Source organism: Aethalodelphis obliquidens, unplaced genomic scaffold (genome assembly GCF_003676395.1).
Source record: "Aethalodelphis obliquidens isolate GAN/ISIS:26980383/991018 unplaced genomic scaffold, ASM367639v1 scaffold20, whole genome shotgun sequence".
Taxonomy (NCBI): domain Eukaryota; kingdom Metazoa; phylum Chordata; class Mammalia; order Artiodactyla; family Delphinidae; genus Aethalodelphis; species Aethalodelphis obliquidens.
Window position 1 is genome coordinate 283,150 of NW_020837964.1, and position 14,792 is coordinate 297,941.

Consider the following 14,792-nt stretch of genomic DNA (forward strand, 5'->3'; position numbering starts at 1 on the left):
CTGTGTCTGTGAGGAAAGCGTTTATCTCTCCGAGGCCCAACCATGTCCCTCCCCAGGAGCCTCAGTGGGGAGTGGGCACAGGGCACAGCCCCCAATCCAGGGGCTGTCCCTCTGGTGGGCTCAGAGCTGCCCAGACTCTAGTCCACCAAGCTGGCGGCACCCCACACCCCACCCCTCCTTCCCACTCTGAGTCCTGCAGCCCCAGCGGGGGGGGGTCACTGTAGCCTCTCCCTTCCTAGGCCGACCTTGGGGATCAAGTGGGGACAAAAGTGACCACGTGGTGACCAAGCCAGAGACACCTCCTGAGATGTCTCTCCTGGGAAGTGAGGGTCTGAGGGCTTGGCAATAGGTGGACCCAGCCCAGCCACCAGATGGCAGAGCCATGAGATGACAGAGCCACCAGGTGGCGCCCGGCAGGGTGTCTGGGCCTGCAGGACGCACCCACCGGCATCCCCCATGTCCACACGCTGCCGTTCTGGGGCAGCGGTGGGCAGAGGTGCAGGAAGCGGTGCAGTCAGCTGGAGCAGCTGGTCGGTCCTGGCCGAGGGACAGGCCGGGCCGCAGGGGCCCCCGCCCTCAGGGCTTGCAGCGCCGGCTCTGGCTCTCAGCGCCTGAGGATGTGGCCGGGGCAGCACGCTTGTTGCGGTGGTGGGGGAAAGTGGGCATGAGCTCCGGCTCGCAGGCTGCAGGGAGGGGGCTGCTCAGCGCCGGGTGGGGAGGGCCCCCCACGCCTCCCTCTGCTCCCCTCCTGGCCCTGCACACGGTTCCTGCGGCACGAGCAGCCCGTGCCTGCTCGGGCCCCACTGCCCACCTGCCCAACAGCGGCCCCGGCCCGGACAGGGACCCCCAGCCAAGCGCCGGCCAGGGGGTGGGGGAGACTCACGCAGGGGCTTCTCCTTGAAGTAGGAGCTCTCCAGGCAGTCACCGGCCGTCGCCCTGGAGAGAAGGCCTTGCCGTTCATGGGGCCTGGCCCATCTCCCTCACACCTGCCCCGCACGGCAGACAGCTGGGTGGCAGGTAGGGACCGGGGGCCCAGAAACCGACAGGAGCCTCAGAAAGGGCTTCATGACCTGGGCGGGCAGAGGCCCAGGCCTCACAGGCATGTCTGGGAGGGGCCCTCTCAGTCACGGCGCCCCTGCCCGCCCACAGGCCGGGTCAGCACCTTTTCTTGGGGTCGTACATGAAGAGAAGGTTCAGCAGGCGCAGGCCGGCCTCCGAGAGCCACGGGAACTTGTGCTTCAGGTTGTTGTAGGGCTGCTTCCTCAGACTGTACTGGCTCACCAGTGGCAGCTGGGAGAAGCCCTGTGTGGGGGAGGGGGAGTGGCAGCTGCAGGCTGGCGGCCGGCAGGGGGCAGGAGAGGGGAGGGCAGGGCCGGCACTCACCGGCCAGATGTTCTCACTGGGTGTCCCCAGCAGCTGTACGATCAGGTCCACCTGGTGGATCTCGGAAGCGCCGGGCAGAAGGGGCTTATGGGCCAGCAGCTCGGCCAGGATGCAGCCCACGGCCCTGCAGGGGAGCACGGGGCCTCGCCTCAGCTCCTCCGGCCCCGCAGAGCACCACTCCGCCGGGCCCCGGCCCCCGGGCGCTGGGGTCAGAGGACGGGGGCAGAGCTGGGAGGAGGCCACGACGGGAAGGCAGGTGACCACTGGGTTCTCCCCCCGGGCCACGTGAGCTGGCACCAGCAGGCCTCTCTGAGTGGCCACAAGGGCGGGTCCTCAGTGATGGGGGCCGTGAACGCCGAAGCCGTCTTACACTGCCTCTCGGGACCCCAGGCGCAGGCCCACCTTCCTGGGAGTTGGGAGGCTGGCGAGACCCCAGCCCCACTCCTGCCCCGCCAGCTCCCACAAGACCACCCCGCCCTGCCCAAGGCCCTGGGTGCATCCACCCCTCACCACATGTCGATGCTGGTGGTCTGCGTGGTGGTCCCCAGCAGCAGTTCAGGGGCTCGGTACCTGCGAACAGGAGCCCCCACCTTGGGTCTGGCAGTTCCTCTCCTCTGGCCCGGCCTCCACGAGGCACCGTGGCTCTGCACCAGCCTACCCACCGGCCACCACTGGCCCTGAGAGCCAGAGTCAGCCTGGACGATGGAGCATGAAGCCCAGCTCGGCTGTCCCTTCCACTAAACCCGACAAACACAGCACATGAGGCAGCAGCTGCTGTCACTGGATGGCTCCCGCGTGCAGCAGTGTCCTGTGCTGGCCTGTTCTACACAGGTCGGGGCTGAGTGACACACGGCAGAAAGCATCCTGCCCTAAAGCACAACCCCGTTCTTCAAAATGTCGAGTGAGAAATAATTACAGAGGACATGCACTGTTCTGTCCTCCCGTCGGTGGAGACACCGCCCCTTCCGAGCAGCTCAGAGCAGCACCCCGTCTGGACGGGGCAGGTCCTTCCCGGTGGCAGCCCTGCTCGGCCTCAGGAGCCATCCACACGCAGCCTCTGAGTGTGTGCAGCCCACAGCCTAAAATCCTCCCAGGTCCTTGAGCAGCTTCAGCGTGACCCCCCCCCACTTCCCATGGTCCCCAGGGACTCACCAGAGGGTGACCACCTTGGGGGTCATTGGCTTCAGCGGGATGCCATAGGCCCGGGCCAGGCCGAAATCCGCTGGACAGACGGGAGGGAGAGTGTCACCCAGTGAAGACTGTCCACTGACGTTTGCAACCAGCTTGTAGCGTGCAGGGTGCTTATCGGGACCGGCCTGCCGCCCCGTCGAGGTGGCGCTCATGGAGGCCCCCACCAAAGAGCCAGCACCTGCACCCACCTGTCTTCACGCAGCCCTTATCCGTCATGAGCAAGTTGGAGACCTTCAGATCCCTGTGACAAAAAGAGAACACCAGTGCTTCCCGGGAAACTGCGTGGGGAAAGAGGCTGTCACCGTCGCAGTGACGCTTAGAACATTTCCCCATACGTCTCCTCCTGTCCGTCGCAGTGACACTTAGAACATTTCCCCATACGTCTCCTCCTGTTTGCACTTTTTTTTTTTTTTTTCCGGTACGCGGGCCTCTCACTGTTGTGGCCTCTCCCGTTGCGGAGCACAGGCTCCGGACACGCAGGCTCAGCGGCCATGGCTCAGGGGCCCAGCCGCTCCACTGCATGTGGGATCTTCCCGGACCGGGGCACGAACCCGTGTCCCCTGCATCGGCAGGCGGACTCTCAACCACTGCGCCACCAAGGAAGCCCCTGTTTGCACTTTTTAATTTTTTTTATGTGGACCATTTTTAAAGTCTTCACTGAATTTGTTACAATATTGCTTCTGGGTTTTTTGGGGTTTTTTTTTTGCGGTACGCGGGCCTCTCACTGCTGTGGCCTCTCCCATTGCGGAGCACAGGCTCCGGACGCACAGGCTCAGCGGCCATGGCTCATGGGCCCAGCTGCTCCGCGGCATGTGGGATCTTCCCGCACCGGGGCACAAACCCACATCCCCTGCATCGGCAGGCGGACCCCCAACCACTGCACCACCAGGGAAGCCCTACTGCTTCTTTTTTATGCTTTGGATTTTCTGGCCGCGAGGCATGTGGGATCTTAGCTCCCCGACCAGCGATCGAACCCGCACCTCCTGCATTGGAAGGCAAAGTCTAAACCACTGGACCGCCATGAAGTCCCTGCACTTCTTAAAAATAAGGAGGGCAGGCAGTGCAAGGCGATTTGGCAGCTGGGAACACCAGAGAGAGCTCTCAGTAACTTTCTGAGAAACTGGCAGAGGCGGCCTTGAGCCCAGGTCTGACTTCCAGGGCTGTGTCTGATCCCCACCCAGGCCATGCGAGCCACCGAGGGCACACGGAACTGCTGCCTGCAAGGTCCTGCCCAGGCCTGCAAGACCCTCCCCTCTGCCCCTCCAGTCTCTGCCCTTCCTGGCCTGCCTTCCAGTAAGGCTCTCTCCAAGGCAGCACTTCTCAGAGCCTGACTCGCTCACACCATCGGCCCCCCAGAGGAGAAAACAGGTATTATCTGCTCTTGGACCATCCACCAGGAGCAGTCACAGAACCTCTACTGCATCGAGGCTGTGCCTGCTCCTCTCCTGGATACTGGGCAACATCAACTGGCACTGGGTCAGTACTGGCAGTCACACTTCCCCCATGTCACAAACCAGCACTCCTCTGGAAAAATGTTTCCTGAGGCCCCGCCCCCTTCCAGGCCCGTGGACCCCACCCACCTGTGGATGATGAAGTTCCGGTGCAAGTACTGGAGGCCCCGGAGCACCTGCAGCACGATGCACTTGACCTGTAGAGGGCCAGGATGCAGGGTCAGGGCAGCCTGCGTCTGCCACAGTGCGCCGAGCAAGGACGTGGGAAGCCCGCCACCAGAGCCCGCAGCCTCAAACCTGCGCCTCAGAGAAGGGTGTCGGCATGTTCTCCAGAAGGCTGGCCAGGTCCTGCTCACAGTAACCCATCACCAGGAAGATGCTGAAAAGAAGAGGGAGAAACGCAGGCCACCTCCCACCTCCTCCCAAGTGGGCCAAGGGACCCTCCTGGGGCAGCAGGAAGGGCAAGAGGGAGGGGCGGGCAGGACCCAATGCGGGGGCAGCAAGCGGCCCACTCACCTCTCCAGGTGGTTCCCCACAACCACCTCCTTCAGCTCCACGATGTTCGGATGGCGGAGGCGAAGGAGAAGCGTGATCTCTCGAAGGCTGCTGATGGGGACCCCTGCAACCCAGCGCGGCCTCAGCGAGCCCACCCCTGCAGTCAGGACCCCCTGACAGCCTCTGGGACCGCCCCCTGCAGACAGGGACCCCTGACAGCCTCTGTGCCCCCCCCCCCCGCAGACAGGGACCCCTGACAGCCTCTGTGACGCTCCCCTGCACACAGGGACCCCTGACAGCCAGCTACTCAGTGAGCCCCCAACCCCTGTCTACATCCCCTCTCAGGGACCCCCATGCCCGCCGCTGTCAGGGCTCTGCCTGCTACTTCAGGGAGAAGCAAGGCCATCCTAACCAGCACCTTTAACTCTTCCCTCCTGCATCAAATGCAAGCAGCACTCTGTACTGACCCCTGTGCATGGCAGGTGGCCCCCAGTGCGCCCAGCACAGCCCTGCCTGCACAGGCAGCCACGGGGCTGTCGGCAGGGCGGCGTGGAGCACACAGGTGCTGCCGGCTCAGTCTTGGGTGGGAAAGCCCTGTGGAGGGGTGACGCTGAGCTGAGACAGAAGATGAGGCAGTCACCCAATGGGAGGGTGAAGGGGATGAACCGCACAGGGCTTAGGGGGGCTGAGGCCTAGACTGTGGCAGGGGCCAGGCTGCAGCCCCCAGAGATAAGCCTCCTTTGACCATCATGCAGACACCCTTGGGAAAGCAGGCGCGACTCGGGGGCGGGCCTCAGGCAACTCACACCTTCCTCCCCCTCCCACGTGAGCTCAGAGTGGTCCGGCGGCCCCTGCGCTCACCATCCTTCTCCTTGTCCATCCGCACTTTCTTCAGGGCAACAATCTCATCCGTTTGGGTATCCCGGGCCCTGTCTGCAATGGAAACTCCTCCAGGATAGGCTCCAAGCCCGACCCCACCGTGTGGCCTCCGGCCCCACAGGGGCTCCCTTCTTTTCCCCCTTGACTGCTGGGTACCCTGTGGCAGCCCGTCCACACTCCTCGCAAGCAGCACCCGACCCTGCGAGATGCGCTCCCTGGGGAGTCCTCTGGCTTGAGCTGGTACAGGGCCCCTGGTTGTGAGAAGCTCCCTGTAGGTTTTCCTTCTTAGAGCTGGTATGCAGATCACCGCTTTGTGCTCTGCGGTTACTATGTTCTAACAGCAAATAAGGTAGCTTATCTTGAAAAAGGAACTCTTATTTTGTCAAAGCTGGCTCCCCAAAGCACTGTGCTAAACTGTGCATCTTCCAAACCCGCAGCAGTTTGACGCACACCAACGTCCCAGCTGCTGTGGACGCAGCTCTGGCTGTAACAGCTACCTCTACTCACGGGTACACGTTAGCAACCTGATGCTTGTGTTTATTCAGGAGTGGTGTGAAATCTATGGCAATTACACCAGGGATTAGAGGTCACCTGTCCCCTCCTTCCAGCCCCGCCACAGCTACTGCTGGGACAGTCCCTGGGCGCCCAGGCCTCCCACCGTGGCCACTCACACACAATGCCGTAGGTGCCTTCCCCAATGCGGTTCAGCTTCTCAAACTCCTTCACGCTCCGGCACCGTCCCAGCTGAAAGAGAGAGATGCTGGCGGTGAGGGGATCCGGCAGCTAATGGCACCAGAGATGGATATGGACACGCAATTGGTACCAAAAAGCCAGCTTGTGTCCTGCTCACCAAACAGAAAGGTCACCACACACCTGGGTTTGCAGGTGAGAAAATGGGGTGATGATGCTGGCCTCTTTGAATGTGATATCAAAGACGGTCTAACCACTCCCTTTCAATTCCATGGTCCAGATGTGTGCTGCCCAAAAGGAGGAACCGCCAGCCACATTTGGTTAAAATTAACTAAAATGAAAGTAGAAGTCCATTTCTTCAGCTGCATAAGCCATGTGAAGCGCTCGATGGCCCCACGCAGCTGTGGTGACCATCCTGGACGATTCAGAAAACAGAACATTTCCACCATCACAGAAAGTCCCCTGAACAGCACCGCTCTAAATTATGCTCTGGGGTTTTCTCCGGCAGTCCACTGGATAGAACTGCGCACTCTCAGTGCCGAGGGCCTGGATTCAATCCCTGACTGGGGGAACTGAAATCCCACAAGCTGCAGGGAGAGGCCATAAATAAAGAAAGAAAGAAACAAGCAAGCTCTGGACGTGGAAAAAGCTTGAAGAACTTCTCAAAGCATCTACCAAGCACAGTGGAAACACTTCTGCGGCAAAAACTGTCTCAGTCATCCACACGTTACTTCTTCCTTTGGGTTATGAAACTGCCCAGGGGCACATAGCCACCCAGCTGGTGGCCACAGTTCCCAGCCTCCCTTGCAGCTGGGTGTGACCATGTGACTAAATCCTGGCCAATGGGATGCGGGCAGAAGGGACAAGTGCAACTTTTTGATCAAAGGGGGCTGCTTGCTGCTCACGCCTTCCTGCCCCTTGAGGCAGGCTGGGATTTGGGTGGGGCACAGGTGAAGCAAAGAGAAAACCTGAGTGCCTGGCCCACCTGTGAGGCGTTAGGGGAGCCAGAAGTAAAGTCCTGTACTTACGCCACTGTATTTTGGGGTCTCCATATTCTAGCAGAGAGCCTGTACCCTAATACACCGTCAGTTGTAGCAGAATCAATGAGCACCTCCCCTTGGGTCGGAGAAGCACGTGCGGCAAGGTTCAAGTTCTAAGAGACCTTCTTTGGACTCCCTGCCTCTATGTATCTTGCCCGCCATCCTGGGGAACGGAGTCAGAGTCACCTGGCCTGTACTGAAGCCCTTCCACGGTTTCAGCTCAACCTAGTTGTCCTCTCTCTCCCGTGACCCCCTGGTGCTTCTTGTGCGCTGTGCTTCGCGGGACTTTGCTCCTGCTGCTGCCCAGGACTGGCAAGAACCCTCCTCGTCTCTGCGTGTCCAAAACGCACTCACACTTACCCGCCCAGCAGAAATGCTACCGCTTTGCAAAACTGCTTCCTGGCTCCCAGCTGAAAGCATTCTTTCTCTGAAAAATCCCGACACTTTCGTCTCACAGCACCTACTATTGTGCACTGTCCTCGTCCGGGTATGTCTTAACTCCCCACTGAGAGCAGCTGCTGCGTGTCTCGGTGATGAACGACGGCGGCGGACGGCTCAAGGGGGGGTCCTGCGCTCACTCAGCCAGTATGTTAGGATCCTTACTGGGCACTGAGGCGGCCTCTCAGAGCACCAGCAAGTGTTTAAAACAATCCGCCGCCAGGGTTCACACCTGCCCCTGCACGAGCCGTCTACCTTGGAGAAACCACCCAACGCCCCTAAGCTTCACCCTCCTCACCTCTACAAAGGGTCCCCGAAAAGACTATGTGACAGTTACACACGCAGAGGCCCCACACGGAGCAAGGCACGAACGAAGCTGCCGGGTCACAGGTGGGGCCCCGCGCGCGGTGCACCCACAGCCCGGTGGGAGACACGCCTCCAACTCTTCCCATGGCTACTGTCTCCAGACACAAGGCGCCCGTCCCCGGCACAAAGCTAAGAAACGCCCGCGCTGCAGCGCGCTCTGGCCTAGGCGGCCGGAGGCCAGAGAGCCGGCCCTTCCCTCGCGCGGGCGTCACACGCCCCGGGGTCTGCGGACCGGCCGGGATCGGAGTCCCGGGCGGCCGCCGCCAGCTTCCGCGCCTGTCGCGAGGAGCTCTGGGACTGTCGTTCCCGCTCTCGCCGGAAACCTGGCGCTTTAGCGCGACACTGAGGGCCCCAGTGCGTTTCGGCTCCGCCCTGCCGCCGGCGAGGACACATCTACCCTGAGCAGCCCGTCGTCGCACCCTGTGCTCTGGAGGCACCGTGAAGAAGCCTTCCTTACGGATACACTTCAGACGGATCTGTTCCGGCTCCGGCTCCGGCTCCCCCATGCCGAGCTCAGCCCCACCCCACCCACCCCCCACTTCCCATGTGCGCAGGCGCAGACGGGTATTCCTCGGAGCAAGCGCATGGCCTACTTCCGGGGCGTCCCCTCCTCAGCAACGGTTACCAAGGAAACCTCCCGAAGACCCGACCCCACCCACGAGGACCTCAACTCCTACGATGCACTCGAACTACCAAGGTTCTAGCTTTACTTTAGTTTTTTTTTTGTTTGTTTGTTTGTTTTGCGGTACGCGGGCCTCTCACTGTTGTGGCCTCTCCCGTTGCGGAGCACAGGCTCCGGACGCGCAGGCTCAGCGGCCATGGCTCACGGGCCCAGCCGCACCGCGGCATGTGGGATCTTCCCGGACCGGGGCACGAACCCGCGTCCCCCGCATCGGCAGGCGGACTCTCAACCACTGCGCCACCAGGGAGGCCCTACTTTAGTTTTAAGTGCGGGCACGTGACCGCGCTGGGGTGCTGAGTAACGGCCGCCGGAGGAGGAGGCCGAAGTCCGGGGGGCTGCAGTGGGCTGGGGGGTGGCTGCGGGGGCCGTGGCGGCCGCGGGGCCGCGGGAGCTGTGCTGTAGAGCTCTCCCTTGGATACTGGAGGGCTGCCCTGGAGCCAGGGAGGGAGGAGGCTCGGGCAGGGCCAGTGGGGACCGAGAGCAGAGGGCGCGTCCGAGAGCTGTGTAAAGAACTGACAGGACGCGGCGACGGAGGGACTGTGGGACCAAAGGGTCACCTAACACATCCGTGTTGAGCACACAGTACGTGCTCGGCCCTGTCAGGCTCTGCCCTGGCGGACCTTACATTCTAACTGGAGGCGGTAAACAAGGTAAGTAAAGCAGACGGCGTGCTAAGGAGAAAAACGAGGCAGGGCAGTGAGTGGCCCGTGTAGGAGGAGGGGTGCAGCTTCTCCTGTCACGGGGACTATACTGTAAATGCTAAAATGATGCGAATGTAAGTTCAGGGCGTTTGATAATTATGAAATTAAATAATCATGAGTCAAAAGTATTTAAACTAATTACCACATTCAGTTCATTCTGGTGGTTTTTGAATTCTGATAAGCTAAGCTCACGGCTAATAATGAGATTAGAATGAATGCCATGGTAAGTACAGTTTGGGGATTATTTGTTTGAGATGCTCAGGGCAGGGGTAGGAGAAGGTCAGTTTCTAGGTCATATAATAGAAATGGAACAGCTACTAGAAACTTTATAGAGAAGGCGAGGCATGCTGACCCAATGGGTTCAAATTCACCTTTGTATGGGCTTGATTTTTCTGTATAAATATTTAGTCATGGCAGTCAGGATACATAAATAAACATACTAAATAAATACAAATAAGGATGTTGATAATGTTAGTAAACAATGTCAAGATGAGATTTCTTTTTTCTTGGGTTATACCAAAACTTATGGATTGAAAGTCACTTGTACTGTTTACTACTAAAGAATATGACCCTCATCAATAGACAGACCATGTGTACGGCCTGCTGATCGTTCCAGGAACGAAGGAAGCTGACATACACTGTCATCAGACTAAACGTTTGCGCTCGGACGGGCAGGGCACTCTCTCCAGCCACCTCGGAGGAGAATGGACTCTGACCCAAGGGCTGCCGGTGAGGATGGACAGCTGAGGCTGGGGGTCCCCTGAACAGCCCCTCCCCACCAGGAGCCCTCAAACACAGCCAGAAAGAGGGGAAGTTGTCAGTTCAACTCACCTTCTCCCAGGGCGCTCTGACAAAGCCACTTCCACAGTTCTAAGTGCCATGGCTGCCACCACTCCTGCATCCACATTCTTCTTCTGGATCCTGTAATACCTTGCATCCCTAATACTCAAGCTAGGAGCCCTTGGACCCTCCAAGGTGACTGTGCACTTCCCTGTTCTGGGACCTAACCACCTTAAGGTTTCATCCTCAGAGTCCGACCTTTTGTTCAAGGGTGGGGGACACCTCCTCCACTGTAACTGCTGAGTGCTTACACCACGCTCCTTCAGAAGCGAACAGGAAGGGTTCTAATGCGCATCCAGAGTCAGCAAGAGATGCTGCCTGCTACCAGTTCATCACTCTGCACAGCCAGACAGCTCCGACAGGGTCATCTCTTCGCCGATGACCCCAGAGTCACTCTTGCCCTCTGCCAAGCTGCCTGCGGCTTTGGAGAAGCTGGGGAGAGCCTTGTTTACTGAAGGGGCACCTGCAGCCCTTTGCCATCACCTCTGAGACTCAGAGCACAGGGAGTGACTGCAGCTACTGGGGTGCCTGTTTATTCTTCGGTCTGTGAATTATAGGCGTCTACCGTACTGGGGTTCCTGTGTCGGTAGAAGGGGCCCGGTTCAGCCCTTTCCCGAATGGTCCTCTGCTCTTCCATTCCTGTGGAACCGTAGCTGATCAGAGTCTCTTTTGAGGCTGTGGTGATGACAATCCGGGGGATGGCAAATTTCTTCTCTTCTGAATTTACATCAGGTTTCTCTAGAGGGAAGGAAACATCCGGGTATTTCATAAGTCTGTGGAAAAACTCTTCTGTAAAACAGACAATGTCTGTGTTAGGGCCAGAGCAAAGGAATTAGGTTCGTGGCTCAGGAAAAGAAATGGGTGAGGTTGAAAGCAGTCAAAACCGTGAGTGAACATTCCAAAGCTTACACCAACCGGCAACGCAGCCACGCAGTGGTGACCCTAGAGGCCTCCTTCCAGGAGGGGAACGGACAGACACCCGCACCATCCCCGTGGAAAGCCTGAGCTGCCGGGCAGCCAGGGTGACAGACGCAGGAGCGAGACCTGGGAAAGGCAGGGTCTGCCCCAGAGGCGAAGGTTCAGACACACAGTGTGCAAAGGATTCTCTGCACAGAGCTTTATCAGGCAGGGCACTCTAGAAATGGACGCCACAGCGTTTTCTCAAACTTGTCAGGATTACCAGGAACACACGGGACGTGTGAAACGTTACAAAGTACAAAAGCAGAAGCCCCTTCACTGCCTCCACCGCCTCACTTCCCGGCCTGCTCCCTCCGTTCAGGCCTGTGTGTCCCCGTGTGCACACACGTGTACTGCACAGAATTAGAACACTGAACACCCCAGGAACTCAGCTATACGGGGGATGAGCAGGTGCCCGTCCCGTGCTAGGCGTTGCTCTGAGCCCTAGAATAACCACCGCACGTTTCTGAGGTAGGTCCTCTTAAGACCTACGTTTTACAGACGGAGGGACTGAGGCACAGAGGGTGGGTTCAGTCCCATGCCCAGGGCTGGTGGGAGAGGGAGACGCCGGGTCCCAGGCAGTCGGGTCCAGAGCCACCTCGACCTTCAGCGCTGCAAGCATGGCTTCATTCGTTCTAACCCGCTGCCGATGGCCCACGGCCTGCACTGAGCACTGACAGTATCCTTTCTTTTCATTTTTATCATTAAGCCAAATGTGCATTTCATCGTATTTTGGATTTAATTTATTTTTTTAAATTTATTTATTTAATTTATTTTTTGCCGTGTTGGGTCTTTGTTGCTGCACGCGGGCTTTCTCTAGTTGTGGTGAGCAGGGGCTACTCTTCGTTGCGGTGCATGGGCTTCCCATTGCGGTGGCTTCTCTTGTTGCGGAGCACGGGCTCTAGGCATGCAGGCTTCAGTAGTTGTGGCACAGGGGCTCAGTAGTTGTGGCACACGGGCTGTAGAACACAGGCTCAGTAGTTGTGGCTCATGGGCTTAGTTGCTCCGTGGCACGTGGGATCTTCCCAGACCAGGATTTGAACCTGCGTCCCCTGCGTTGGCAGGCGGATTCTTAACCACTGTGCCACCAGGGAAGTCCCTTTTGAATTTAACTTAAATTGAGATCATTTTTTCATGTTGATTTACACAAGCATTTTTATATGTTAAGACTACTTAAAAGGTTATGAATATTTAATTTAAAAATAATACATGTTGGTTAAATGGGGGAAAGTGATGGGGGTGGGATGGACTAGGAGACTGGGATTGACATATATACACTAATATGCATAAAATAGATAACTAATAAGAACGTGCTGTATAAAAAATAAAGTTAAAAAAATAATTTAAAAATAATACATGTTGGTTAGAGACTGCACATGGAATGACGCTTCTCCTTGCGGACACTTCATACGCACACGCCTATGTGCAGCTGGGATCACGCTGTGCAAGGCTGAGTGTTGCAGTGACCACGCAGTAGGCTGAGCCCCACATCCACACAGGTGCGGCCCCTCCTCCACGGCAGCCTGCAGTTCACTGTCGGAGGCCCATCATGTGCGTAACCAGCTCCCTTTGATGGACATAATTTAGGTCATTTCCAATTTTCTTCTTTGGACAATGCTGCAATGAACATTCCTGCATTTATGTATTTATACACTTGTGGAGCTTTATCTGTCAGGTAAGTTACTAGGAAAATTTTGGCAAATATTGTCAAACTGTTTTCCATAACGATTATATCAATTTTGGGACTTGCCTGGTGGTCCAGTGGCTAAGACTCCACGCTCCCGATGCAGGGGGCCCAGGTTCAATCCCTGGTCAGGGAACTAGAGCCCACATGCTGCAACTAAGAGTCCACATGCTGCAACTAAGTGTTCACATGCTACAACAAAGATCCCATGTGCCTCAACTAAGACCCCGTGCAGGACTTCCCTGGTGGCGCAGTGGTTAAGAATCCGCCTGCCAGTGCAGGGGACACGGGTTCGAGTCCTGGTCTGGGAAGATCCCACATGCCGCGGAGCAACTAAGCCCGTGAGCCACAACTACTGAGCCTGTGCTCTAGAGCCTGTGTGCCGCAACTACTGAGCCCCTGTGCCACAACTACTGAAGCCTGCGTGCAGCAACGAGGACCCAACACAGCGAAAAATAAATAAACAAGATAAATACATTTATTTTAAAAAAGACCCTGTGCAGCCAAAAGATTCTATAAATTTATCTTTCCTCTAGGAGGCAGCAGAACTTCCCTCCACACTCTCCTGCTTCTCACTTTTCTAAACCTTTTCCCAGGTTACACTGACAGTGGAAGTGCTGACTCCGCCCCCGCTGGTCACCGGTCACCGCCAGCTTCCCTGAGCCTTGGGCACCCTCGCCATGGGGAGGCTGAGCATCTCATCTCGTTGTCACTCGTTCATGGGCCCGTGGCGCGTATCCTCCTGTGAATGCATGTCATTCTGCATTTTCTACATTGACTGTTTTTTTTCTCTTTGGTGAGCTTTTTTATATTTGGGAAATTAACCCTTAGTGACTTATACTACAAGTAGCCCCTGGCTTTTAGCTTCCTTTGTTGCTTTCTGCAACAGATTCATCCATCATTCCTTAATGGCTTTCAGAGTTTGTCAGACTGGAAAAGGCATCCCCTGCTCCAAACTTATAAAAACATTTACTCATTTCCATTTCATACTTTCATAGTTTTACTTTCCATGTTTAACTGTTTGTTTTCTCAGTTGTCGACTGAGTTGCCCCAGCACTCGGGGAACATCCGTCTTTCCCCCATGTCTGCAACATGGCACTCCTCTGGGACCCCATGCACGCATGCTGTGCTACGTGTTCACCACTGTGAGACACCCTTCCATGTCAGAGGACTCGATCCCTCTGCTTTTCCAGATGCTTCCTGCCATTCTTACATTTTTATCCTCTTAGGTGACCTTTGGGATAATTTGGTCTGGCTCCCAAATCGACCTGTGCTCTTTTGTTTGGGGTCATACTGATTTGTTAGAATCAGGGAGAATTAACAACTTTATGTTACTGAGACTTTCTAATCCAAAACAAGACTCCTTTTATCTTCCTCAGAGGTTTAAAGCTTCTTCATTTAGAAACATGAACCTTTGGGGACTTCCCTGGTGGTCCAGTGGTAAAGAATCTGCCTTCTGGGCTTCCCTGGTGGCGCAGTGGTTGGGGGTCTGCCTGCCAGTGCAAGGGACACGGGTTCGATCCCTGGTCTGGGAAGATCCTACATAACGTTGAGCAACTAAGCCCATGCACCACAACTACTGAGCCTGTGCTCTAGAGCCCGTAAGCCACAACTACTGAGCCTGCGTGCTGCAACTACTGAAGCCCGCACGCCTAGAGCCAGTGCTCCGCAACAAGAGAAGCCACCGCAATGAGAAGCCCGCGCACCGCAATGAAGAGTAGCCCCCTCTCGCTGCAACTAGAGGAAGCCCACACGCAGCAACAAAGACCCGACACAGCCAAATATAAATAAATAAAATAAATAAATTTATTTAAAAAGAGAAACATGAATCTTTTGGGACTTCCCTGGTGGTCCAGTGGTAAAGAATCCGCCTTCTGGGCTTCCCTGGTGGCGCAGTGGTTGGGGGTCTGCCTGCCAGTGCAGGGGACACGGGTTCGAGCCCTGGTCCGGGAAGATCCCACATGCTGCAGAGCGGCTGAGCCCGTGCGCCACAAC

General features: G+C 57.1%; 1 protein-coding gene across 10 annotated transcripts; it reads right to left on the reverse strand.

The window, feature by feature from the left end:
- Positions 1 to 3: 3 nt before the first annotated feature.
- Positions 4 to 10,688, reverse strand: CDK10 (cyclin dependent kinase 10). 10 transcript variants are annotated; one of them, XM_027118921.1, is made up of 13 exons: positions 8,353 to 8,511; positions 6,071 to 6,143; positions 5,382 to 5,453; positions 4,542 to 4,644; positions 4,323 to 4,404; positions 4,155 to 4,222; positions 2,763 to 2,815; positions 2,536 to 2,605; positions 1,894 to 1,953; positions 1,384 to 1,507; positions 1,163 to 1,302; positions 884 to 936; positions 4 to 683 (listed from the first exon to the last, which is right to left on the reverse strand). In XM_027118921.1, the coding sequence occupies exons 1-13, from the start codon at positions 8,437 to 8,439 to the stop codon at positions 577 to 579; spliced, it is 1,092 nt and encodes a 363-aa protein (XP_026974722.1). In that variant the 5' UTR covers positions 8,440 to 8,511; the 3' UTR covers positions 4 to 576. The 10 variants fall into 10 exon arrangements, 9 of the variants coding, with proteins under 9 accessions (XP_026974722.1, XP_026974723.1, XP_026974726.1 ...); XM_027118922.1 differs by adding an exon at positions 6,273 to 6,420 and having other exon boundaries at positions 566 to 936; positions 8,353 to 8,439; XR_003435348.1 differs by having other exon boundaries at positions 612 to 683; positions 884 to 1,070; positions 8,353 to 8,451.
- Positions 10,689 to 14,792: the final 4,104 nt, after the last annotated feature.

Coding starts and splice junctions, on each gene's coding strand:
- CDK10 (XM_027118919.1), bottom strand. CDS start 8,439: ATGGGGGAGCCGGAGCCGGAGCCGGAACAGATCCGTCTGAAGTGTATC. Junction 2,606..2,762: donor TAAGGGCTGCGTGAAGACAG/GTGGGTGCAGGT, acceptor CCGTCTGTCCAG/CGGATTTCGGCCTGGCCCGG. Junction 1,954..2,535: donor CCCAAGGTGGTCACCCTCTG/GTGAGTCCCTGG, acceptor TCCTGTTCGCAG/GTACCGAGCCCCTGAACTGC.